Raw genomic sequence first — 27,812 nt, forward strand, 5'->3', positions numbered from 1 at the left:
TCTGCTTACCTCTGGGGTAAGGACCCACCAGGAGGCAAGTGGAGATGAAGCTGAGAGAGAAGCACTCTAGTATATCCACACCAGAGAGGATACAGGTCCACAAAGACTGATGCAGCTCAGCCACCCTGGCACTGATGTGTCATTTGTGATCCTCCCTTAGTCAAGGAGTCCATGTCCCCCTTGGAATTAGCAGCAGCAAAATTATGTGTCTGTCCCTGCATTGTTTTGTTTTTTTGAGAAAGAGGGTTTATTACTTTCTTTAGATTCTCAAAGACATCTACACCCTCCCCTTACCCTCAGAAAAAAAGTAAAACAAGAACAAGTGGTCCAGTGTTTCCAAAAGACTGAGGAGGAACATTTCCTGTCCTTTCACTTGGCCTATCAGCAGTCCTCTTGACCTACCCCTCTTCCCAAAGTCTGCCTTTTACCTTTCTGCTCGGTGATCAGGTGCTGCACAATGACGTCAGTCATGCTATCCCTGTAGGCATACCGGTCCTTGTAGAGCCCATGGACGGTACTGAAAATAAGCTGGTAGAAGGAAATGGTGCCATCTTGGCAGCCTACCACCTGCAGGGAAAGAGAGTTGTCCATTCCCAGCTCTCCCTATGGAAAGAGTCTGCCCTCCTATTTGTCAGGAACAAATGTCAAGGGCTCGACTGGCTAAACATGGCTGATGTCTATGCCTACTCAGACAACAGCTCAACAGAATGGACTTCTTACCACGTAGTTGGAGTCTGGCTTCACTTTACATGTCCACACCCAGGAGTTCTGCTCCCCAACAGTCCCAAGCCGTACTCCATCCTTGGTGAAAAGAGATACTTGCTTGTCTGACCCTCCCAGCAAAATGTACTCCCCTTTAGTAAAGTAGCTGAGGCAGCAGGGGTCAAAGGTCAGTGACCGATCCTTCCCAATCTGAGGAAAGAGAACACACACCAAGGGAAAAATCACTCCTGAATCCATACTATTCATAAAACAATTAAGGGCTTTTCCTAATGACTTTAATGGGGGGAGTCAAGAAGACAAGGGCAGGAAACCAATTTGACAATAAACTATTTAAAAAAATAAAAAAATAAATTAACTTGGAAAAAAAAAGAAGACAAGGGCAAGCTAGCCAGCATTAACTCCTGTGTGATTCCATGAGGAACACAGGCCAGCCTCCCCTCCACACAGCTGAATCCTCCACTGCTTGGATTGGCAGTAGCTGCCCCAGGCCCAATAGCTGCTCCAGCTGTGTGTCTTAGCTCCTTGGCCAGTCTGGACCCAGGGATTGGTCTTTCTCCCCCAGGCCATCCTCCACACACAGCCTTTGCAAGGGTTTCAGTGGTTCCCCTCAGGTTCTTTCTTCTTTTTTTATTTTTTAAAAAATACTTCATAAAGATAAATTCATCTGGATTAAAAAACTGTCCTCTAGGGGTGCCTAGGTGGCTCAGTCGGCTAAGTGTCCGGCTTTGGCTCAGGTCATGATCTCACGGTTCGTGGGTTCAAGCCCCACATTAGGCTCCATGTTGACCATTCATGCTCTGTGGAGCCTGCTTCTGATTCTGTGTCTCCCTCTCCCTCTCTGCCTCTCCCCCACTAGTGCTCCATCTCTCTCTGTCATTCAAAAATAAATAAATGTTAAAAAAAAAAACTGTCCTCTATTCTGAAACTACACCCATCATACTTCTCTTTATAATAATCTTATTGAGGTATAATTCATATACTATACAATTCACCCATTTAAAGTGTACAATTAGGACACCTGGGTGGCTCAGTAGGTTGAGCATTTGACTCTTGATTTCGGCTCAGGTTCCCTGTGTCAGCACGAAGCCTTCTTGGGATTCTCTCTCTCCCTCTCTCTGCCCTTCCTCTGCTTGCTGACCTGTGTGTGTGCATGCACATGTACGGTGCACACACAGGTGTGCCTTCTCTCAAAGTAAATAAACGTAAAAAAAAGTGTGCAATTAATTGTGCAAACATAATCATTAATTCAGAACATTTCTATCACCCCCCAAAGAAAGCACATCCCTGGTAGCTGTCGATATCAATTCTCCTTTCTTTCCCTCCCCTGTCAACCACTAATCTACTTTCTGTGTCTATAGATTTGCCTATTTTGGAGATTTCACATGAACAGGATCACACACTTTTGTGGCCTTTTATACCAGTTCATCCATATTGTAGCATATATCAGCACTTCATTCTTTTCCATTGATGAATAATATTCCATTACATGGATCCATTCATCAGTTGATGGCCATGTGTACTCTATGACTATTATGAATAATGGTGCTATTGATACTTGTGTACAAGTTTTTATGTAGTCATGCTTTCATCTCTTTTGGATATATATACCCAGAAATGGAATTGCTGGATCAGCTGGTAACTTTATGTTTAACCTTCTGAGGAACTGCCAGGTTTTTCAAAGTGACTGTACCATTTTATATTCGTACCAATAGCATGTAAGGGTTCCAATTTTTCCATCCCAGTACGATTTTGATTTGCATTTCCCCGATATCTAATCATGTTAAGGACCTTTTCATGTGTTTATTTGGTCATATGTATATCTTGTTTGGAGAAATGCCTATTCAGATCCTTTTTCCAGTTATTATTATTATTTTTTTAATAGTTTATTTTCAAATTGGTTTCCATATAACACCCAGTGCTTCTCCCCACAAGTGCCCTCCACCATGACCATCACTCCCTTCCCTCTCTCCCCCTCCCCCTTTAGTCCATGGTTCAATTTCAGTATTCAATAGTCTCTCATGATTTGTGTCCCTCACTCTCCCCAGCTCTCTTTCCCCCTTCCTCTCCCCATGGTCCTCTGTTAGGTTTCTCCCACTAGACCTATTCCAGATACATGTCCCTTATTAGATATATGATTTGTAAAAATCTTCTCCCACTCTGTGAGCTGTCTTTCAGTTGTGGTCCCCTTAGCTTTTAGGGTAAATCAGGTCAAGCTCCTGAGCTCAGCTCCCTTGGCCAAGACAAACATCTGACGGTTTGCCAAGCAGACCATGGTCGTTCAAACCTCCATGTCCTCACAAGTGCTATTCTCCACACCATCCCAGGCCCAGCCAGGAGTGTCCTCCCTCTCTCTCTCTCCACCAGGTGTCGTCTCCTGCAAAAAAAACATCCCCTATCTCCTCATCCAACCCAAGGGTGCTCCCTCCTTTGTGCTCCCATGGCCCAGTGCTCACCTCCCCCACAGCACTACTCTCAATACTCTGTAGTGACGGGTTTAATTTGATGTCCCTGCTCCCCTTACTACCTGTTAAAGCCCAACCTTCTTATTGTCACTGGAGTTTTTTGCTGCAAAAACTATTAGTTTTTGACTATTAAACTAATAGTAAAAAAACTCACAACAACTAATAGTTTATTAAAGAAAGAATCCTAAAGACCTGGTCTCTCATTAAGTTTTTAAGTTCAATTTACAAATATTTTCCTATTTATACGTCTAGCAAAAGTAAACAACTAATTGAAAAAGGGCTTCTGATCTTCATTTACTGAATTAAATTTTGAGCAGATTTTAAAATCCTTTAGTGTCACTTAAAACTTAGTTGATTCTCTTAAACTAATTTAAAATGCAATTATTAATTTTGGGGCATCTGGGTTGCTTAGTAGGTTAAGTATCTGACTTTGATTTAGGTCATGACCTCACAGTCATGAGTTTGAGCCCTGCATCAGGCTCTGGGCTGACAGCTCAGACTGCTGACAGCCTGCTTCATATTCTGTCTTCCTCTCTCTCTCTGCCCCTCCCCTACTCGTGCTCTGTCTCTCAAAAACAAATAAACGTTAAAAAAAATTTTAATTAATAAATTGTAATTATTAATTTTATATATTCAATTTTTCTTTATGAGAATTTCAAATGTCTAACAACCAAAATTCTCCTGGTACTTATATAATGATAGTGAATCTAGTAAGAAAACTAAAAAAACCTTATGAGTCATGACGTAGAAGGTTTGCAGCTTCTGGTAATGGCTCACTGGTTCCCACTGAGCCAACTCTCCTGCAGGTAACAACTATGAATGCTGAACTGACTAGAAATTACAACCACCTAAAGGCACTACAGAGCAACCAGACAAAAACTGAAGACACGTGGGCATTTGGAAGAAAGGACTGGCACCAAGTGAGTTTCTCATTTTTTTTAATGGCTTTTTGCCTGAGGGCAGCCCCTATCAGCACCCTGCTGGATAAGCACAAATTTGGAGTGGCCATGACAGCTTGAAAATGAGGTGGGAAATCCCAGAAAAGAGACAGATGCAGAGGGAGAGCCAAAATTCTGCAATTACCCTCTGTTGAATATATGGAGCACCTTGAACTACACACCTGTGGGGCAGATGCCAAGCAGCCTACCAAGGCTGAAGAGCTGAATAGAGACTTTAGCTGCTGCTCACACTAGAAAGATGGAGTCTGAGTGTTGAGTTCAGCAAAGTTAACTGCCTGTTTTAAAAAACTCAATTACAGCATGTTCTCCCTCTCTCAAAATAAATAAACTTAAAAAAAAAACCCAACTAGACAATAATCCTCAGAGGCACATAACAGAAATTAATCCCTATGACGTACCTATGATATATCGTTTACAACGTCCAGAATATAACCCCAAATTCCAAAAATCAGAAAAATGTGAACCATATTCAAGAGAAAAGACAATTAGTAGATATTGACCCCAAGATAATTCAGATATAAATTAGCACATGAAAATGTTAAAATAGTTATTATACTATGATCAAGTATATAAAGACAAATATACCTATACCTATAATGAATGAACAAATAGGAAAAAAGAACCAAATGGAAAGCTAGAACTGAAAAATGAAATAACTAAAACAAAATTTCACTGGACAGATTTAAAAGAAATATTACAGAACAGATGACAGAAGAGTCAATGAAGCTGAAAAGTGAATAATAGCTCAGAGCAGGGGAAAAACATTTTTTAAGTTTTTTAAATTATTTTTTTAATGTTTTATTTATTTTTGATACAGAGAGAGACAGAGCATGAGAGGGGGAGGGGCAGAGAGAGAAGGAGACACAGAACCAGAAGCAGGCTTCAGGCTCTGAGCTAGCTGTCAGCACAGAGCCTGACGCGGGGCTCGAACCCACGAACGTGAGATCTGACCTGAGCCGAAATTGGAGGCTTAACTGACTGAGCCACCCAGGTGCCCCCCCAAAATTTTTTTAAATGAACAGGGCCTCAGTGACCTGGAGAACAATGTCAAAAGGTCAACATGTAATTGGAGACCCAAAAGAAAAGGAGAGAATGAAGAAGAAAAATTATTTGAATAAATAACAAAGAACCATTCCACATTTGGTGAAAAAATAAAGACATAAAATGTACAGATGCAAAGTCAGTAATCATCCCTCACCCCACCCCAAGACATAAAAGATAATGAATCTCTTTAACATTCCAATATTACTTACGTACTTACTAAAACTTTCTTACATCTTGCAATTTAAAATCGGACATATAAATTGATAACTCAATTGCAACTTCTAAATGGTCATCACAAGACAGATCTGATAGATATTCTAGCACCAGTCTGCCTGGTTTCCAAGGCAGAGTTGGCCACTAACTACACTGTGTGACTTTGGGTAGTTATTGAACCTCTCTGTGCCTCAATCTTCTTACATGTAAAGTGGTGATAATAGTAAATATCTCCCAGAGTTGTTACAAAGATTAAAGAGTTAACCTTGTAAAGAGTTTATATAATATCTGAAACTCAATAAATGTTAGCTATTATTATCATTAATACAGATACTCTTAACCATTACAAACACTTAAAAAGCTAAAAATACACAAATTATATATACCTAAGACTAACACAAAAGTACAGGTTTGATTTACTTCACCATCCTATATTTAATTCTAAACAATATTACAGTCCCAAACCAGGCGAGTTACCTCAGCAGAGCGAGGTTGCTTACCATTCAAACACTCTGGGCCACAACATGAGCTCTCTAGTGCTACATACACGCAAGATATCTCCCACGGCCCTGACCACCAGGTCAAGTTCTTTTTTACTGTCACTGCAGCAACAAGACTCCATTCTCTCTCTGGGTAGTGTGGTTATTTGTTCCCAAGAACTTCCAATACCTATGCACAGTGCCTGGTACACAATAGATGTACCAATATGTATGTGTTGAATGATGATATACACACATCAAATGGATGAACAGATAGGCCAGGACCAGATACAAGATAATTAAAGTGAGGGTTTGGGGAAATCAGCCATGGAAAAGTTAGAAGACACTTTAGTATCTATTTTTATCTTGATTTTACTCAACTATGGGAAAAAAATGAAAATGATAAATGAGTTAGAAAAGAAATAGCCCCAAAGTTAGGTTACATAACTGAAACCCCTCGTGAAGAATAAAAATATTATAAAACAAAAGGCTCCACTGAACAGGCTGTATTCCTCACCTGCTTGGCTGTGGTATTTAAGCCATCCCCACCACCTTCAGTCTAACCCTTGGTGTCTCCTACTAATGGGTTTTCCTACCACCAGGTTCTGTTTTAATCTACCCTCCACAGAAACAAGGCATTCTTCTGAAACAGAAATCTGACCAAGTCACTCCCTACCTAAATCGATGACTCCTAAATACTTATAGTATGTGAAGTTCAAACTCCCAATTCACATTACTCAAGTCCATTAGAATCATGTCCCATCTTCCCTTCTAGTTCCAGCTTTTGTCCACAATTCTTGGGATGTAGTCCCTCTGAACAATCCATTATTCCCTCAGTTGACATATACCTTCCTTCTTCCCTACCTTTGTAGATGCTATTTCCACTGACTGAAACACTCTTCCCAATGGCCTCTGCTAGCAAACTCTTGTTTATCTTGCTCAAAATCTCCCACTTCCTCCAAGCAGTGGTGTCCTAATTCACATTACTCAAGCCCTTTTGTGTTCCTGTGGCAGTCGATCTGTACATCTCTTTAAGATGCCATGTATCGGGGCGCCTGGGTTGGCTCAGTAGGTTAAGCACCCAACTCCAGCTCAGGTCATGATCATGTGGTTCACGAGTTCAAGCCCTGTGTCAGGCTCTGTGCTGACAGCTCAGAGTCTGGATCCTGCTTCAGATTCTGTGTCTCCCTCTCTCTCTGCCCTTCCCCCACTCACACACTCTCTCTCAAAAATAAATCAAACATTAAAAAAAAGATGCCACATATCATTCTGCAATGGGACTGTTGGCTATCAACTGTGTCCCTATCAGCCTGTGAGCTCTCAGAACAGAGGCATTAACTTACAGAGCTTTTTGTCAGTAGCTCCTAGCACAGGTGAAGAGCTTACCTAAGTGGGTGCTCATGTTTGTAGAATGAATAAAGCTTATAAATAAAGGAAGGTAGAGTCATAACTGAAGACCAAGGCCTTAGAGTCAGAACAAGCTGGGTTCCAACCTCCTTAGATTGAAATGCTACTCATTTACTAGCAGTGTGGGACCTTGGGTATAATTTTTATTTCACGCTCTGAGTCTTGTCTACTCATTTCTATAAAGTTATTAACTGATATACCTACTTTACATGGTTTTTTAAGAATTAAATGAGGGGTGCCTGAGTGGCTCAGTTAGTTAAGCGTTTGACTTTGGCTCAGGTCATGAGCTAATGGTTCGTGAGTTCAAGCCCCACATCAGGCTCTGTGCTGACAGCTCAGAGCCTGGAGCCTATTCAGATTCTGTGTCTCCATCTCTCTCTGCCCCTCCCCTGCTCTCTCATGCTTGCTCTCTCTCTCTTTCTCTCTCTCTCTCTCAAAAATAAATAAACATTAAAATATTTTTTTAAAAATTAGATGAGATAAAGTATGGAAAACCTGAGCAAAGTACCTGATATCAAAGTAAATGCTCAATAAACAGGAGCCAACAAGAGTAATAATGTATAATTACCAAAAATATAATCTCTGAAAGTGAAAACAGATTATAAGAGGCATGACTGCAATTGTATCTCCCACTGGGTTTGTACAGAACCACATACCTGTTTTCCACTCAGTTGGTAAAAGGAGAGTTTCTGTCCCCAATCAGCTACAGCCAGGATATCATTATGTTCCTCTCTAATCAACAGAAGACAAAAGAGGTTATGTGTGGCCATGGCCTACTGATAACTGTACCCCAAGAGTTTAACAAACAACAGGAAAAAGAAATCCCTGGCCAGACTCTCAGATTACCTCAGCAATACTGAGGCCAAAAGTTGTAAGATGGATCAACCCATCAATCAGTCCAGTGGGATGAGGCAAGGTGATCCTCCTGGGATCTGTCATTTCATTGAATGCCCTCCCATGAGCTGTGGTGCTGGGCCTCTGCCACACTGAAGCTTGCTGAGACTAGTGCTAAGAAAGAACGAGGTTGTAGAGCCAAGAGTGCTTTTCACTTATGTACTATAAAATGTGGGGAGATGATGGAGAAGCAAGTCTATTGCAATGAAAAGGCAAGGGGTTGTCTGATTTTTTAATGGAGAGAGAGGAAGCTTGCTTGCTCTTCCTGAAGAGGGAAAATCAACACCTAAAGATAAGTTCTCTTACAGTTGGGGTCCTCAAACAGGTGTAATGGTTTCCGAATGGATGAAGAAAATATAGTGGGCTCTCTGATGACCAACAATTGTCTTTGAAACTGACTACCTGTCAGGATCAGTGCCTTAGGACTAGGGCTGTAGGACCAACACAAAGGAGAAGCCTTTTCAGCTGAGGCTGGGGATCAAGCTACTTGGGAATCTAGTTTAAGAGTGAGACATTTTCAGCCCTTGAGACCTAGTCTTACTCCACCTAATTTTGCCTCCTATTAATTTTCAAGCCCAGGGTCTGTGGTCATCTGGTAGCACCATTAGATATGCAGGCAAGGTGTGGTACAGCCCCACCTGCAAAATAAAGCCAAGGGTGGCAAACTGGCAAATATAGGCACTAATTCACAACAAAGGGAAAAAAGATGAAGATGGAGAGGGATGTTAACAGGAAGGGACCTGCAGGTAAACTAAGTAGGATTCATATGAGGTCCAAACACAATCCAGGAACCCAGCCCATGGTGAAGGTTGGTCACATATGGAGGTCACATACATGAGCTGGACTGGTGGTTTTCAAACTCCTTTTCTCCCTTTTCCTTTTTTATTCCTAGGAGTGGGGGGGAAAACTCATGTCAAGCAAAAGGGGCTTCTCTGATTGAAGCAGAAATAGGGACCTGAAGCCCACCCTTTCCTCCTTTTCTTGTCCCTCACCTCCCACCTCCTTCTTCCAAGGAACCCCAGATATCATAGAGCACAGTTTGAGAAATCCCAAACTAGATCACTTTTGCCCAATCAGAATATCCTGGCTACCCCAGGTTTCCCCATTCTAGTAGGCCAACCTCTTCTTAATAAGTAAACTGGATCAAAAAGAAGAAAGAATGCCAGTCAGGATTTGGGTGTGAGGATTGTAGGTAAGGCGAGGGCTTCCTCTCTGAGATATGGCCTGTCAAATGCAAGGTAAGGTATACTATGGGAACAGGCTAAGAAAGGTGTCTAGTAACAGAGAAGAGTTAACTGAATTATGGTACATCCACACAGCGTATCCTATGCCGGTATTAAAAATCCTGTTTTTAAAAGGACCACTAATGTTACTGGAAAGAGTTCACTTTATGATGGCCAAGTGGAAAAAAAGAAGGCCAGATATGATTTAGTTAATCATATGAACACACCGAAAGACTGAGAGGGAAATACACTGAAATGCTAATAATGATTCCCTCAGGGGATAGGGGTTTACAAAAAAGTTGAACTTTCTCCTTTAGACTTTTCAGTATCTCCTAAGTTTCCCAAGAATGATTCTATAACACAAATGATAAGGGTGGGCTCTCCCACTTGTTGAGGGAGCTTCCACCGACAACTCCCCCATCCCCTCTCAGAAAGGAACTTAAGAGCAGTGTCTGCCCGCAGGTCTATGCTGGGGCCTCGACCCTTCCAAGAGGGGTTCTTGCTCCTCGGGACACACTCACAAGTTGTCGTCCCTGAGACTGTCGTCCTCTTCGTCTGGTTCTTCCTCCTCTGCCTCACTACCCTGACTACTGTACACTGCTGACTTCAGAGCGGAAGGGATTTCCTGAAAATATCTGTTGACAATGACTTCCTCGTCATCCTCGTTTTCTCTGTTCATCCAGAAATTCTCCCATCGGCTGTAGATAGTAAGTGGTTGTTCACAATCATGTTGCCTAGAACTGCACTGAAGTTATAATTTTAAAACCTGTCAAGAAGCCCCAAACCCTGCCCGGAAGAGGATAGCAACCAGGTACACTGGGTATCCTGCTTCTCATGAATTAAAAATGGTACCGTGAAGCCACAAAGTCATCTGTGGCCACAAAATCAAACAGCAGGAACTCTGGGGGTAAGCTAATGGCCTCTGAAGGCATTAGACATGCAGGGTGCAGCCCAGGGCTGGACACAATTATTCAGGAAGAAGCATAATAATCTGGTGTAAGAAAGGCAATGGAATCAAACAACCTTGTAAATCAAGGAGGTACCACCTGTAAAACGACATTGGGCTGGTAAACAGTTAAGTCCTTTACTTCAGATGACTTTGTCGGGGATGCAGGGATTTAATAATATTAGAGGATTATACAAATGGCACCTAAAACTATTATAAGAGTCACACAGGCAGCAGAAGGAAAGTGTGCGTAAGGTTTGAGAAGGTAGATGCCAACTGTTTGTGGAACTATAGGTTTTGAGGACATTTCTACACTTAATTTTTACTTTTTTGGCAAGGGCAGCAAAAAAGGCTCATGAAACAGCCCAGAATTGAAGGAAAGAAATGAAAAAGGGGAAAAGGCCAAAATAAAGCCACAGCAAACAGGTGAGCTATTAATTCATAAAAAAATGGGCTTTCTGTAGCACATGCACACACACACACACACACACACACACACACACACACTCACACACATGCGCTTTGGGCTAGCCTAGATAGTTCATCTGCTTAACTAAAATCTCTGAAATTCATTCCAAAACTCAAGATGGGCTCTTTAAAAATTCCATTCAAATGCAATGGGTTCTAAAACAGATTAGTCAAATGGAGTGAGAAGCTTTTGAATGGATGGATACCTTAGGAAGAGAATTCAGCCTACTGAGAAAGCCCTTTTTCTTAACAGTATTTGTCTTAGAAGGAGGACAGCTATAAGATCACCTGGAAGGGTTCCAGCAGATGGACCAGATAGGGGAGAGGGAGCCCCCCGGGCGCTCAATCTTCACTTTTTCCTCGCCATTTTTGTTCCGTATGCTGATGATCCCATTGAACATCCCTAGAGCCAGGTACTGACCATCGTTTGTCCAGCTGTTCACACAGCCAACAAAGGGCAGGAGGAGAGGAAGGAACACACAAAAGGTAAAACCAGTGAGGATGATGCCTTGGTCCAAATATAGTCTAATGAGTTAACAACGGAAGGGCTCATCCTGGTCCAGATATAAAAATCAGAACACCAAACTTCAAGCCCCATTTATTTATTTATTTATTTATTTTTTTAATGTTTTATTTATTTTTGATACAGAGAGAGACAGAGCATGAGAGGGGGAGGGGCAGAGAGAGAAGGAGACACAGAACCGGAAGCAGGCTCCAGGCTCTGAGCTAGCTGTCTGCACAGAGCCCGACGTGGGGCTCTAACCCAAGAACGTGAGATCTGATCTGAGCTGAAGCCGACGCTTAACCGACTGAGCCACCCAGGCGCCCCCCATTTATTTTTTAAATCAACAGTGAGATGTGAAGGCAGTATCACCTTTTCCTGAGCTCCCACAGTTTTCTATACACATCTCCATGAAAGCCCTTAGCTTCTGCCTACAACACTGGGCCAGCCTCCATTCTCCACTCACCATTTCAAGCTCCTCCTACTTCATGAGCACCTAAGAACAGATTCTGTGTCTTGGTGTACTCCTAACTTCTCGAATAGGTAAGTGCTTAACAGATGTTGAATGAAAGAATGGCTACACTCAGAAGCTGCACAGCCAGAATAGCTACCATTTATAGAGTCTCTACTATATCAGTACTGTGCTACCTGCTTTATACTCATAAGCTTGTGCACATTTCACAAGAGCCCTAGCGAGTCAGTATTTTTATCTCTATTTGTAAAATAAGGAACCTCCTAAGGCCATAGAATCTGTCAGCGACTAAATCTGGATTCAAATCCAGGTCTAGGACCAAAGCCTGTGCTTTCTCTAGCACACATGCTGCCTGGACAAAGACAGCCTCCCACCTCCAGAAAACCTCCACCGAGTACAGCTTTCTAGCTGAGGAGACTTATTGCTAGATAATTACAGGAAGGCAACTTGTAGTTCTCTTTTGCTTAATGATCAAAGGCACAGGTCCGTCCCATCAAGGAGACAACAAAAGAAAAGAGAAAACATAGGGGCCCAAACTAATTAGGTCACACAAGAACTTTTCCAGTGTGTGACCTAACCAGATTTTAAGTCTGTTTGGAAGAGGAGGGAATATAAGGCCTACCTTCAGAGCTGCCTTTAACTCACCTGCAGCAGGTGATCTTGATACTAGATTTATTTTTGAAGACAGACTTCTGTTCAGGAGACCACAAGCCTTCAACACAAAATAATATAAAGGAAGATAAGATTAGATGGAATATTACTCAGCAATAAAAAGAAACAAACTATTGCTACACCTCCAGGCTTTATGCTGTATGAAAAAGCCAATCTCAAGAAGTTACGTACTATATGATTTCATTTTGCAACATTCTCAACATGGCAAAAGTCTATAGATATGGAGAACAGCTTACTGGTTACCAGGTGCCAGGGGTTAGGGATAATAGGAGGGGGATGGAGATAAAGGAGTGTCTTTGTGGGGATGGTAATCTACACAGGTGATGAAATGACAGAACTATATACACACGTTGTGCCAGGTCCCGTTTCCTGGTAGAACTCTCTACTATCTTTGCAAATGATAGTAAATCTATAGTTATTTCAAAAGAAAAAGAAAAAAAGCAAGGTAGATTGGTGAATTTCTAGCCAACTTTTCAGAAGTTTAACTCAAAGAAATGGCAACTTCACAGCTCTTAACTATTATATTACAACCTGAGTGCAACTTAGCATTCAAAGTTCCTAAAAATCAGTTTCCTCTCCCAGGCCTCACTGACAGCACATGACCCTGTCTAGGATGTGCCTTGTCCAAGGCACACTGGCCAGTTTTGGTTTACTCCCTCCTGCTAGTGGCTCATTGCCCTACAAACAGGCGTTATGTCTAGGCAACATGAACAAATTCTACTCTTTGCCTGAGCCATGAAATATGATCAAGAAGATAAATCCAGGGCAATAATATATTTACATAGCAAGGTGCAACATCAAACAAGCTATTTGTTTCTCCCTCTCCCTGGTCCAGAATGCCTCCCCCAGATTTTCAAACTGTGCACATCTTATCTATGCTCCATGGAGCCTGCCCGGAGCCTTCAGCAGAGGAAAGCTCTCCCTCCTGGGCCTCCCTCAGCACTGCTTGCAAGATCATGCTCTAGATACAACTGCGTGGCCTAGGTCCAAGCCCACCACTTATCAGCCAGGCAACCTCAAGTGAGTCACCAAGCCACTCTAAGTCCCAGTTCTTTTTCATCCGTGGTGTGGGAATGAGAAGATCTGACCGTAGGGGTGGTCATAGAGCTCAAATAGGAAATCATTTTAACTCTCAGCACAATCCCTAGCATATCACAAGCATTCAATGAATATGTTATTATTGTTATTATCACTATTACTATTACTTGATATTCTATTTTTACAAATTCTATGTCCCCACCTGCCCCAAACCACAAGCTCTCTGAGGGCAGGGATTCTATGTTGTCTTTTTAATCACAAAAGTAAGCACAAAGGGGCATCTGGGGGGCTCAGTCAGTTAACCGCCCAACTCTTGATTTTTGATGATCTCACCATTCATGGGATCAAGCCCTGTGTTGGGATTCTCTCTCTCCCTCTCTCTCTGCCCCTCCCATGCTCATATATACACCTGTGCATGCTGTCTTTCAAAATAAATAAATAAACAACAAAAAAGTAAGCACACAGTGCCTCACATAGGGGTTAACATTTTTTTTTCAAATAGTTTATTGTCAAATTGGTTTCCATACAACACCCAGTGCTCTTCCCCACAAGTGCCCTCCTCCATCACCACCACCTCTTTTCCCCCCTCCCCCTTCCCCTTCAACCCTCAATTCGTTTTCAGTATTCAATAGTCTCTCAAGTTTTGCATCCTTCTCTCTCCCCAACTCTCTTTCCCCCTTCCCCTCCCCCTGGTCCTCCATTAGGTTTCTCCTGTTCTCCTGTTAGACCTATGAGTGCAAACATATGGAGTTAACATTTTTAATGAATGACAGTCTCTTTCCCTTTTATACAATGTGCTTTCAATTATATTTTCCCTCGAACCTCAGAACTCTGTCACTCTGGCAGTGAGATAGACGGGTAGGAGGGTGTTCATCTGAGATAAGGACAGTGAAACACTGAGAGGGATTACATGGTCTCCCACTTCTCAGTAATGGCGATTACTGTACTCTGTTGTACCCATTCTCAGCAAGGAAGACAGAACTCATGAGCTGAAAGCAAAATTGACCTTGAATGGAGGTAACCTACAGGCCTCTGCTCCTTCCCTCCCTGCCTCAAGGGCCCTTTCACTGGCCTCTCCTCTATGCCAGCACCATACCAATACCATGAGTGGGGTCGCAGTGAGCTCCTCAGGGCATCAAGCCCCTCAGAAGGACTGCTACAGCCACCAGACAAGTAATGGTGGCACACTACACATACAAGGATGTTGGGGGACACAGAGTGGGGATAATTACTGGTTCCTGCCAGATGAGGTGGGAAGGCTCCCCAGAGGCAGCAATGCAAAGTTATGCCTCTGCCGTCCCATCCTTGCCATTTCCCTCCCTGGGGCTCTTCCTGTTGTCTCCCAGATTTCGTACCAGACTCAATGTCGCCATTCACTCTTTTGGTTACTCTATAATTTAAAGAATAACAGTCAGCCTCCCCGCAGCTAATGAAGGGAGGGAAGTAGCATTAGCTCCCTCAGGACAAAACCACCACATTCTGAATGGATTTCAACATTTTCTGCCCAGATTTTCAGTAATTTCAGGACAAGACATCAGAAATCAGAACTTACCAAAGTCACTAGAGGAACAAGATGCCAGTTGGTGGGTAATAGGATTGTAGGAGACACACTGGATAGAATCATTGTGCCTAAGAAGTAAACAACTACAGATTATTATTCGGCAAACCACAAAAGTTTCAGTGGAAACAACTCAAGATTTCATGAGGAGCCCACGGTCTCTCTGACTACACACCACAGGCTCTTATGCTAGTGACTGACAAAAAGCATAGGGATGAATTCTCCTCTGCTGGATTGCCCCTCACCCACCATCTTCCTCTCTTAAACATTACCCACCAGATAGCCTAGTTTAAATGCAACCTTCTCCAGGACCAGTGTTCTTGGTACCTCTGGTTTGTGAGCTGATAATGATGTGAAGTACCTAGCCTAGCACCAGGTGCACAGAAATTGCTTTATTCACAGCTGTTAGGTATTGCTTTGTGGAGCCCTGGAAACACAGGACAAGATGCAATGAAGATGTTACAGGCCAAGATCTGGAAACACAGCAAATCCTGAGACAAGAGTGAAAGCTGAGTGAGTCATGTACCATACATGTCATCTCAGCCTCTGTTTTATATCTTCACTTCTAGGTAACATTTTGCTTATAGCCTCATTCATTAATTCATTCATTTATTTACTCATTCAAAAGTTGTTCATTGATGTGTATATCCATGTTCATTACAACATTATTCAAAATATCCAAGAAGTAGAAGCAATTCAATGTCCATCAATGACAGATGAATGGATAAATAAAATGTGCTATATACATACACTAGAATATAACTCAGCCTAAAAAAAAAAGGAATTCTGATACATGGATAAACCTAGAGAACATTAGGCTAAATGAAATAAATCAATCACAAAAGGACAAATACTGTATGATTCTGCTTATATAACGTGCTTAGAGAAGTCAAACTCATAGAGACAGAAAGTAAAATAGTGATTGCCAAGGGCTGAGGGTTCAGGGAATAGCAGTTGTTTAATGGGTACAGAGTTTTAGGTTTGCAAGATGAAAAGAGCAATGGAGGTTTTATATAACAACATGAATACACTTAACACGACTGAACTATACACTTAAAAAATGGTCAAGATGATTAATTTATGTTATGTGCATTTCACCACAATTAAAAAGAAAAAAATCATGTGTTAAGTACTCATTATGGGCCAGACATTGCACTAGGCATCAGGGACATAAGGGTAAGCAAAAATAGATGCCATGTTTGCCTTCATGGAGTTTACAGGCTGATGGGAAATATCCATCAATCACTAGAATAAATGTAAAACTACAACTGTGAGAAATTCCAGGAAGGAGACCTGACTGAGTCTAGAGGGGCAGGAACGGCTCCCCAAAGCAGCAACATACGAGCCTGAGATCTGCAGAGCACGTGGGGATGAGCCTGGGGGAGGAACAGGAAGAACAGGAGCAGAGTGTCTGCAGAGAGGAAGCCTTGTGCACGCTGACTCCAAGTTTCTAGCTGTTGAAACTGGGTGGATGGGAGGCTACTCCCTGAAATGGGGGCATTAGAAGGGGACAGGATGGAGTCAGGTGGGATCTGTGGTGTCAGATTAACTAAACTGAGCTACATGGAAACACCTAGCTCAGTGCTGGCCAGGCAAGTTGTGCTCAAGAAATGTTCATTCATTTGTTCATCAACCCAACTTTCCTGTACCCACCATATACTCTTATCTGTAACTTAACCTCAAACTCAACGGCAGAGAAAAAAGTTCTTCCTTATATTATTTCTAAGGGGCTTTTGCTACAGTAACTCAATAAGAGCCAAACCAATAATACTGCACACCTAAATGGTTACTTACGTGTACTTCAGAATGCCTTCCAATTTTGAGGTCCAGATAATAACGCTTTTATCAGCCGATCCAGAAGCAAAGCGCTTGCCTAAAAGTTTTAAAAAAGAAAACTCACACTTGCTTTAAACGAGCATTTCCAAAAGAGTACTTCCTAGAAAGGAGTTTCTTAGAAAACTAGTTCTTTAAGGTAACTAGTAAGTGTTAGCAGCTTCTCTACTTTTTTTTTTTTTTTTAGAAAGGGGGGAGGGAGAAGACCAAAGGTGAGGAGGGAGGGAAGGAGAAGGAGAGGGAGAGGGAGAGAGGAAATATCTAAAGCAGGCTCCACACTCTGCACAGAGCCCAACATGGGGCTCAATCCCACCACCCTGAGATCCCAACCTGAGCCAAAATCAAGAGTCAGTTGTTGAACTGACTCAGTCACCAGGTGCCTCTCTACTTCTTTTTCTTATCAGTACTGGATGGCAGTTCAGGAAATATGGGTTCAAATTTTACTTTGTCTAGCACTGAGTAAGCAAAGATGTATTGAGGGCCTACTACATGCTAAGTATCATGTTCTATGCTAAGGATTAAGTAGCAATGAAAGCACACGTAATCCCTACCTTCACAGAGTTTAGTGGAGTTGAAAAAGTAGGCATTGAATGAATTTAATCCAACACGAACATAAGGTGCTAAGAAGTGAGCCCTAGGAAAGAGAATAACTGGGGGACCTAATTTAGATGAGGGGAAAGCTTCTCAGGAGGAGAACCTTCAGTTGAGACCTAAAGGATGAGCAAAACTTAGCCAGGTAGAAAGACCCATCTACCTGGATAGAAAAGATACACAAAGGCCCTGAGTTAAGAAAAGCCTGGTATGTCTGAGTGGCTGAGAGGCAGCAGCCCAAGAGCCAAGGGGGAAGTGGGATAGATCTCCAGGAGCTTCCAGGTCATAGTCAACATCTTGTTCTTCGACCCAAAGAAAGGCTTTAAGCAAGAATAACAAATGAGATTTTCATGTCCATACTACTTGGGCTTTATGAAGGAATGGACTAAGTCTCCTGGGTGGTTCTGGCTGTGTGTTCCCCTGAGGCCCTCGTATCCACGCCTTGCCAAATTGAAGAAATCAAGGACTTTATGCTCACAGACAGGTGAAAGGATGCCAAATCCATCAAGATCAAGAAAAATAACTATGGGGTGCCTGGGAGGCTAAGTCGGTTGAGCGTCCAACTTCGGCTCAGAGCGTGACCTCACAGTTTGTGAGTTCGAGCCCCGCATCGGGCTCATTGCTGTCAGTACAGAGCCCACTTTGGATCTTCTGTCCCCTTCTCTCCCTCTCAAAAATAAAACAAATAAAATAAAATAAGGATAAGGATAACATGAAGTTTAAAGGTTGATACAGTAGATCCCTTTACACTTTGGTCATCACAGACAAAGAGAAAGAAGAGAAACAGAAGCAGTCCCTCCCCCAGGACTGGCAGTGAAGGAGCTGAAATGAACCTGGCACACTGATTTGAACTGTATTAAAGTTTTTAAAATTCTTTAAAAATCATGAAAGAATGGACTAGAAAGAAGCAACATATAATAAGGAATTACTTATTAATTACATGGTTGCAAATCTGCAAGTGGTACTTAGAAGTGGGGCAGGGCATCAAGGCAACAAACAATATATAGGGAGCCTTCACCTACTCTGGTGAGAGATGACAATAAAGAATTAACCATGGTATTATGCTGAGTAAAATAAGCCAGTCAGAGAAAGACAGATATCATATGTTTTCATTCATATGTGCATCTTGAGAAACTTAACAGAAGACCATAGGGGAAGGGAAGGGGAAAAAAATAGTTACAGAGAAGGAGGAAGGCAAACCATAAGAGACTCTTAAATACAAATAACAATCTTACAGTTGATGGGGGGAGTTGGGGAGAGGGGGAAATGGGTGATAGGGCATTGAGGGGCACATCTGTTGGGATGAACACTGGGTGTTGTATGCAAGCGATGAACCACAGGAATCTACCCCAAAAACCAAGAGCACGCTAATCATGGGACAGATTTTGTAACCTTTGTTAAGGCTTTTTAGACTTTGTTCTAAAGGCAAGTAGAAGCCAACCTCTGGCAAGTCACTGTTTTCTGAGCTTCTACATCTGACACATAAAGGCATAATGACACCTTCCTCAGAGACTCTGTGGGGGGACAACTAAAATATCTGAAAAACAGCTTTCACGATGGCTGGAACTGTGGATATTTGGGTGAGACTGCCGCAACCACACCAAATACACAGCAGCTGCTTTGATCTGCTATTATCCCTGTCGCTCCGCCCCAGCACTGGCAGACAGCAAGACAGCAGGTGATGAAGAGTATGGGCTATGGGTTTGGAGTCTGAGTTGGAATTCCCAGTGAAGGTACCAGCTGCAGCACCTGAAATGAGTTCCTGAACATCTCTGTGCTTTCATTTCCTCATCTGAAAAATGGCTGCAACAACAGTATTCACCTCACAGTTGTGACAATTAAGTGAGATTAAAGTACTTCAGACAATACCCAGAACAGAATCAATGCTAAATATATATATATGTACATATATATATATATATATATATATATATAAGCTATTATTACAATTATTTCTTCATATTGTCTCATTTTTTCTGAGCCAAAAAACTAGTTCTTACACACCTTTATATCATGGTTGTTCATTAAATATTTATTAAACTTAAGGGAGACACTGGAAACAAGCAAACTTAAAGAGCAATACCATAATTGAGAGTATTTCCCTTTCTAGATCCAAGGAGGAAAGGCCAATTTAGAGGAATTAAAAGACTTCTGAATCACTATGTAAGTGTCATGACAAGGCAGCATGAAGTACTAGAAGGCACTTGGGCTCTGTGGTTGGAGGACCCGGGGCAGGCCCAGCTCTGCCACTGTCACCTATAATTGCTCCAAGCCTGTTTTCTCCTCCGTGAGAGGAGCTGAGAACTACTTCCCCGAGGGCTTCAGAGGGTTGTTGGGAAGATCAAACCTGATGCTGTGTGTGACAGGACTCTGCAAACGCTGACAAATCCCACTAATGGCAAACCACACTCTGACGTCCTCAAGGGCCCTGGTGGCAAAGCAAGCCAAAGAGTCCCTAGGCTTATAAACTCCAGAGACCCAAATGTCTTCTCATGGCATTACTCTGAATTTGAACTCAAACATGCACATAAACAAAACAAACAAAACAAAAAGAAGAAGAAGAAGAAAAACGTGGTTACTGTGGCATAGTACACTTGACCATGAGGCAAGAAATAATATTTTTGCCACTAACTTGCTACATGACCTTAGCAGGTTACTTGACTTTTCCATGTCTTTATGTTGGGCTAAAATGAAGACATTGGGCTAGATGAGACTACAACTATACCCACAAAATTGTGTGTATATAGGAAGAATGTGCACTTTTCTATGAAGAGGTCTAGAGCTTTCATTGGATTCTCAAAAAGGTTCATCATCCAAAAGAAGTTAAAAACCTGGAACCTGAATGTTCTCCAAGGTTCATTCAAGCACTATAACATCCCAATTCTGTGCCTCTCATCCTTTACCTGTTTGACACATGAGGAAATTGAGACTCAAAGAGACTCAATAACTACCTCCAGCTTCCAGAACCTTTGGGAGTGGAACTTAGAACCATCTCATTCAAAAGCCCATGTTCTTTCCACTAATCCCACACAGAGGATGTACCCATTCTCGACTGCCACCTCTCCTCTTTGTCACCTCACCACATCCAGTAACCCTTCTAGTCTACCAGAACCTCTCCATTGCCCAGCCCCTTGTGGTCCTCTAATCCCTCATTACAATGGCCGATAGTTCAAAGTCAATGTACATAATCACTGCTTTGCATACATCATCCACTCCCTTGCCCTCTTATTTCATCTTCAGAGGTGCTTGCAAACCTACCAATCTGGTTAAATCCAACTCTCCACCACACCGTCCCTGCATCTATGCAGCTCAAAGTAGGGGAGAAAAAGACATAATCACACCAATGAATCTCATTTTCAATTCATAATCAGCTTCAAGTGGGCCCTTCGTGTTACTTGGGATTTCACAGTACATTTATTTGTTCAGCCATGCTCCTAAGTGGCAATTTTCGAGTTTTTCTTTTCTCCTCAACTCTCTGATACCTCCCCCACCATCCTCACTCTCAGGTGACATGGCTTCCTACTTTACTGATAGAATGGAAAAGAATTTCCACTAGATTTCTAATACCACATGCCCCCATTTGCCAACATCGTGGTTGTACCTTCCACCTTTCCACCATGTCCCATCTAGGTCATAGAGCCCATCTCCTCTTACTAACTCAACAACTCTGTCATGGCAAGTCCTTCCTCTCTCTCCTCCAGCATCAATGTTTCGAATTCAACATGTCCTAAACTGAACTCCTGATCTTCCACTATAAATTTCTCTACTTGACACCTTCCCCATCTCAGTGGAAAGCAACTCCAACCTTTTCAGTAGCTCAGGTCAAAACCCGTGGAGTCATACCTGACTATTTTCTTCACACCACACAAACCATCTTTCAGGCAATCCTATGTGCTCCACCTTCAAACCATATCCAGAATCTGACCACTCCTTACTATTTCCTTTGCTCCCACAGAGGTCTGAGCCACCATCACTAGTGTTACAAAACTTGCCTAATGATGCTTTCTTCATTGTCTCCCTGCCCTCACCTCCTGCAGGCTGTTTACAAAACATCAGCTAAAGAGATCCCTCTTAAAACATAAATCAGGGGCACCTGGGTGGCTCAGTCGATTAATCGTCCGACTTCGGCTCAGGTCATGATCTCACGGTTCGTGAGTTTCAGTTCCGTGTAGGGCTCTGTGCTGACAGCTCAGAGCCTGGAGCCTGCTTCAAATTCTGTGTCTCCCTCTCTCTCTGCCCCTCCCTTGCTCACGCTGTCTCTCTCTCTCAAAAATAAGTAAAACATTAAAATAAAACCCATAAATCAAATCAGATTTCTCCTCTGCTCAGAAGTCTTTAGTGGTCCCCGTTTTCACTGAGAATCTAAGTCAAAGTCCTTATAACAACCAACATGATCTGGCCACCCCATCCATACCTATTACCTCTCTACCTTTATCCCCTACTGTTCCCCCTGACTCTCTCCACTAAAGACCCTGGAAGGCACACTCCCGCCTAAGGGCCTTTGCAATGGTTTTTCCCTTTGCAAGGAGCTCTCTTCCTCTGGCTGCCCACTATCAGAATCTCACTGCCTCTCCACCTCAATACTTTGCTCATCTGTTCCTGTCTCAATAAGCCCACTGTCACCACCCTATTCATTCCCATCCCCATCCCCTGCCCCACCCAGCATTCTCAGTTCCCCATATTCTGCCCTACTTCCAGCATACTATTTAATTTACTTAATTATCTCAAGGACCTAGAATAATGCCTGGCACATAGATGGCCCTCAACAAATACTTATTGACCTGAATGACTGAAATGAAGTAGGAGACTTAACTATCTTCTGCAACTGCAAGTTGTATATTAGCTTACTAACAATAATTAAGGAGTGACTAAGGAGAAAAATGAGTAGCTATGAGGCCATTACAGAGAGTATAAAACCAGAACGGCCTCTTACCATCCTTTGCATATGCCACACAGTACACAGTATCTTTGTGTCCCTTTAGGGGCTGAATTAAGGTGCCATCAGAAGTGTCATAAACCTGGCAAAAAAGACACAAAATTACAGATTATCCATATGACATCCATTAGTCAGAATTCCTGTAGGTTGCTGCTGCTTTTTTTGCTTGTTTGTTTAAATGACAAAAGATCTGTCAATATTCTAAATCTGTATCAAGTAAAAACTATACCAAAAAACCAGAAAGAATGTGACTCAAAGTGGAGAAACCCAAAAAGTAGAGGTCTCAACTCTGTGGATTACACGGCCAGGAACATATCATTAATCCTTGAGAAACAGAAGTTCACTCTGTGGAACTTCACTACAAAGTTCATTCAACTTATGTGAATTTGGATATACGACCAATCAAGCTAGACCCTCCCAAGCAAAGCCTACACACACAAAGAGCCAGCTATAACACAATTAAATGTTAGTACTAGCCTGCCTCTAGCCTCAGCATCCTAGAGAGATGTTTCATATTTGCTATCGAGAGTTTGAAAATCATAGACCTGAACTCCGGGTTTGCAAATCAGAGGAAATATAAAACCCAGTATAACATGGATTTAGGCTATTTTGTAGCACTGTAACATCTATAAATGTGTGGGTATGTTAAAAAACACACTATCTGAGTAATCAAGGCAAAACCCTCCAGAAACAGTGTTAGAGAAGATAACTTATGAAAAAAAAGTAAAAAGATTTGGATTGTTTACTCTGGCAAGAAGTCTGCAGAACAATTTAACCAAGATTATGTAGTTACCATAAAGAGAATGGAAATAAGTCCGTCTGCATATCTAGAGACAACAGAGCAAGGGGAAGTGGACTTACGCAGGAGGAAGGAGAGATCATACAAAGGTTTTTAGGTCAAACATAAAGAGTCCTCTGAAAATTACTTTTATATACTGGGATAAGTTCCAGAGGGAGCTATATTCTTTGAAAATATGAACAAAGGGCAACATCCATATGGAATTGTTTAGGTAGGCCAATGCCTAAAAGTTGGGGTCAAGCTCTCTGACTTCTCAGGGAGGGAGCCCCTTCGGTCTTGCTGCTTGAATTTTTCAAGGGGACAAAATATGAACTGACACTAGCCCGGTTTCAAAGGCATTTTGATTAATTGTTTTCAACTCTTTCATGGGTGTCTCAAAGTAAAAAGGGAAAGATTAATGACTCCAAAGGAGGTATTGTTCACAGGTTCCTATCTGATAGACAGTTTACTTACCTGTTTTAAATAGCCCATTTCCTTCCCTATTAAAAATAATGACTGGTTTTTCCGCCCTTGCCTTTTTTATCTTAAAAAAAAAAAGGGTCAAATTTCAGAGCACTTACAAGAGGGAGAGGGAAAAAAGCACTTAAAAAGGAAACTCAGACAAAATCCTACCAGTAATCTGTTTCCTGCAGCCACAATCAGTTGCGTTCCATCGGGCTTAAATGCGAGGTCATATATACTAAACAGGAGACAAGACAAGACAAAAGGACAATTAGGAACCAAAATGATGAGGTCTGCTAATGGCCAGGAAAGCAAACTTTACTTCCATTATGAAATACTGCTTGTGTATGAGAGAGAAAAATAATGGCTAAGAATTGCATTTGGTTGCAAATTCCGTTCAACCACCGCACCTTGGCAGCCCATTCAATCACAATTTACTCAGCAGTTAGCTTCATGTCCCAGTTTCCACTTGCCCAGAAGCCAGACGCCAGAGATGATTCAAAGGGTCAACAGTTGAAGGCACTAACTCTCCTATAAAGACTACACATACTGAGAGAATGTGTGAGAGCTACTAAATCCACATGACTCTGAAAAAATTGGACATTTATTAAAATATCATTATTATTTCCAACTAACTGGATACTTAATGAATGCCTCTTAGTTGCTAGGCAGTAACTGATACAAAATGAGTAAATTACACTTGCTCCCTGCCCTCAAGGAAATTACCATCCAGGGGGAAGATAGGGCTCCGACACATCCACAAATAACTACCTTATATCATCAACTCTGAGCATACATTTTTTTTTCACATTTTAAAATCTCTGAGGTTGGGGGGAGAGGGCCCCCTGGGTGGCTTGGTCAGTTAAGCATCCAACTCTTGATTTTGGCTCAAGTCATGATCTCAAGGTTTGTGAGTTCAAGGCCCACATCAGGCTGTGCACTGACTACACAAAGCCTGCTTGGGATTCTGTCTCCCTCTCTCTCTCTCTGCCCCTCCCCTGCTTGCTCTCTCTCTCTCTCTCTCTCTCAAAATAAACTGAAAACAATAAAAAATAAAATATCTGAGGTGGAAATGTGTCTTATAATTGATGATGGGTCAGCTTACTAGAAGCATTTTTTGCTTTCTTAGTGGTACTTAAAATGGTATTTTATAATCAGTGACCTCTTAGATTAGATGAATACAGAATAATACTGTGTAAAGATTATAGGAGGTACATTAAAACAGATATTACAGGATTCAAATGAGGAAGATGCAGAGGAAGACATGGAGTAAGGATGAGGAAAAGCTTCATAAAGAAAAAAGTATGTGAAAAAAATAGGGCTTTTGAGATCTGCAAGAGATTCGGAGGGGGCAGCATTTCAGGCAGAGAAAACAGAACAAGCAAAGACATGAAGGTGGGGAATAGCATATAATCTAAATAATCAAATTTGACTGAAATTTTGGCCATATGCAAGGCAGTAGGGAGGGATGAGGCTAGAAAAACAGGCTGGAGCCATATTGCAATGATTCCTGAATGCCCTATGTAGGGGATTTCATTAATTCAGGTGACTCTAATAAAAATGTGTTAGGCAGTACTGCCACGACAGCCTATTGTAAAGGCTTAGCATGGGATAAGTTTACCTGATACCTGCAGTCATCTGGAAATACAGACCCCGGGTAAGAGTACTAGGAGTGTTTTGCAAAGATACTCTGTGCTGAGTTCTTTCAATGCATTATTTCATTTCATCCTCACAATTCTATGAAGTAAGAATTATTACTCAGTTTTGTAGTTGAGGACACCATAGCTCAGAGGGGTCAAGTACCTCACCCAATATTACACGACCAGCAATTGGCAGGGCCACAGTTTCAACTTGGGTCTGACTGTGGAGTCAGTGCTATACTACCTTCTACTCTCTTTGAACTATTGTCAAATATGACAGCCCTCTGTTATACTTTAGCAATAACAGTGGCTAACATTTATTAAGCACATTTATTTACTATGTGTGCTAAGTACAGTTTAAATGCTTTACATGTATTAGCTCCCTTAATCCTCACAACCCTATACCTACTTCACAAATGAGACAAATTAAGACACAGAGTTCAGGAACTTGCCAGAAAATAAACTGCTACTGAGTGGAGGTGAAACCAGAATTCCACACCAGGCAGTCAGACTCCAAAGCCCAAGATCTAACCACTATGACGTGTGGCCCTTATTTTCATTATTATTAGCATATGCCACAGTTGATAATATAATTAGCAACAGTGTTCATGCTTTATCAATGGGGGGGAAAGGCATTACATGTAGAATTCAAAAAGCTTTTTTATATAAGTTCTGTCAACCACAGCAGCTTCCTTTAATAAAAATAATTTTTAAAATAATAATAATTCTTCAGCAGCTGGCTGATGATTATTACATCCTTTCCAGTTGGGCATCCTTCTTGATAGGAGCAAACACAGACACTGAGTTCTTCAAATTCCTCCCTATTAGTTGGTAACAGATCTGGGCCTTGTTTCCTGGGCTTTCTTTCTCTGAACCTAAGGGGGAAATGTGCTAGGTGTGTATCACAATGAGGAGAAACAGGGTGGTGAAGTGAACATCAGAGGGAAGTTGGGGCCAGAACTGCTGTCCTGTCCAAGCTTAAGTCCTCACCTACAAAACAAGGCAGGAGAGCTGCCGTCCCACCTCTGAGTGCACAGGCCACCCTTAGGCAAGCACCTGACACCTGTGGGTTGCTGTCATGAAGTACCAGATTTTGGAAAGGATGTGCACCTCTCTTTTATAGTCATCCATGGTCATGTGGCTCCCTTTCTGCACTGTGGATAATCTCAGCTCATTAAAGTGGCTCCTGTGGGGATCTTCTTCACAAGGATCATTTGGGGTTGAATTCTGAGAAAATCATGTGCATTTCTGATTTGGGCCAAGTCTTACTGTTTTCCTCTCAGATATGAACATTTGTTTTCTCTAAATGTCTTGAAATTTGGGACACCTGGGTGGCTCAGTCAGTTAAGCATCCAACTTCAGCTCAGGTCATGATCTTATGGTCCATGAGTTCAAGCCCTACATCCAGCTCTGTGCTGACAGCTTAGAGCCTGGAGCCTGGTTTGGATTCTGTGTCTCCATCTCTCTGCCCCTCCCCTGCTCACACTGTCTCACTGTCTCTCTCTCTCTCTCTCTCTCTCTCTCAAAAGTAAACATTAAGAAAATTTTTTAAATCAAACATTTAAATAAATAAATAAATAAATAATAAATGTCTTGAAATTAGCCTTCCTAAAGTATAACATAATGTTCAACTTACCCCAATCTAAACTCTTAATGTACTTAGGATCTGTGTAATTTATCATAGCTCTGAATTACATAATCTTGTATATTTTACACCACTTCAAATACTATCTTGTCCCCTTAATTATAGTCCTGTGCAGTTTAAGAGCAAGGACCCTGTTTTAGACATTTATGGGCCTTTGGTACCTGGCATTGTCCTAGACACAAAATGAATATAGTCAACAAACTGATAGTGTTTTACCTTGAACCCTTCAGTCTTTAATTACATCACGAGACTATGAAACCAAATAAAGGAAACCTCATTTAAAATGGAGCTGAGGACAGAAGAGGAAGCTCTCATCGTGTACCACTGGCTGCAGCCCTTTGAAGACTCAACAGGAAGAAGCCTGGGCCCCAGCACCCTAGATGAAGGAAGACCCTTCTCCTTGCCCAGCAACAGCCCAGCCAGTGAGACACTGTCACAACTCAGCCAATGAAAAGCCACTACACTTTGAGCTCCCAGTTTAATGAACTTTTTGTTTATAACAGCCCTTCCCAATTCCCCTCTTTCCTCTATAAGAGAGTGTTCCTGGTTTCTGGACTTGCCTATGGTTCACCATAGTTTGCTTGTCCCAAGCTGCAACTGCTCTCCCACTCCTGAATAAACCCACTTTGCTGGCAGAATAACTGGCAGTTTTATTTTTAAGGTTGACAAGGTCTTAGAAACTCAGAATTGGGAAAGACTCCAGAACTTGTCATGTAGTCCAACTCCCCCACCATGGCAAGAATTCCCTACAGATGGCCATCCAGACTCTGGACATTCCCAGGGGTAGAGAGGTCACCAGGCTGCAGAACAGTTCATTACACTACAGAATGGCTCTCTCTACCCATCTGCCACCTTTTATGAGAAAGA

At 42.0% G+C, this 27,812-nt stretch overlaps 1 protein-coding gene and 1 pseudogene across 4 annotated transcripts in view; one reads left to right on the plus strand and one right to left on the minus strand.

Moving 5' to 3' along the window:
• The window catches only part of IFT122 (intraflagellar transport 122), a 73,376-nt gene that overhangs the window by 42,367 nt on the left and 3,197 nt on the right, over positions 1-27,812 (minus strand). For 3 of the 4 annotated variants that reach the window (XM_029917196.1, XM_029917193.1, XM_029917194.1), the window contains exons 2-11: positions 23,832-23,898; positions 22,418-22,502; positions 16,855-16,933; positions 15,055-15,131; positions 12,438-12,504; positions 11,107-11,253; positions 9,926-10,102; positions 7,944-8,019; positions 721-912; positions 429-567 (exon numbers count right to left, since the gene is read on the minus strand). In XM_029917196.1, the coding sequence (XP_029773056.1) occupies positions 429-567; positions 721-912; positions 7,944-8,019; positions 9,926-10,102; positions 11,107-11,253; positions 12,438-12,504; positions 15,055-15,131; positions 16,855-16,933; positions 22,418-22,502; positions 23,832-23,898 (1,106 nt within the window). The remainder of the gene's footprint in view (positions 1-428; positions 568-720; positions 913-7,943; positions 8,020-9,925; positions 10,103-11,106; positions 11,254-12,437; positions 12,505-15,054; positions 15,132-16,854; positions 16,934-22,417; positions 22,503-23,831; positions 23,899-27,812) is intronic. The other variant, XM_029917195.1, reaches the window with a different exon arrangement.
• Positions 17,422-18,315, plus strand: LOC115273303 (annotated as a pseudogene).

This window comes from Suricata suricatta, chromosome 12 (genome assembly GCF_006229205.1).
Source record: "Suricata suricatta isolate VVHF042 chromosome 12, meerkat_22Aug2017_6uvM2_HiC, whole genome shotgun sequence".
Classification (NCBI taxonomy): domain Eukaryota; kingdom Metazoa; phylum Chordata; class Mammalia; order Carnivora; family Herpestidae; genus Suricata; species Suricata suricatta.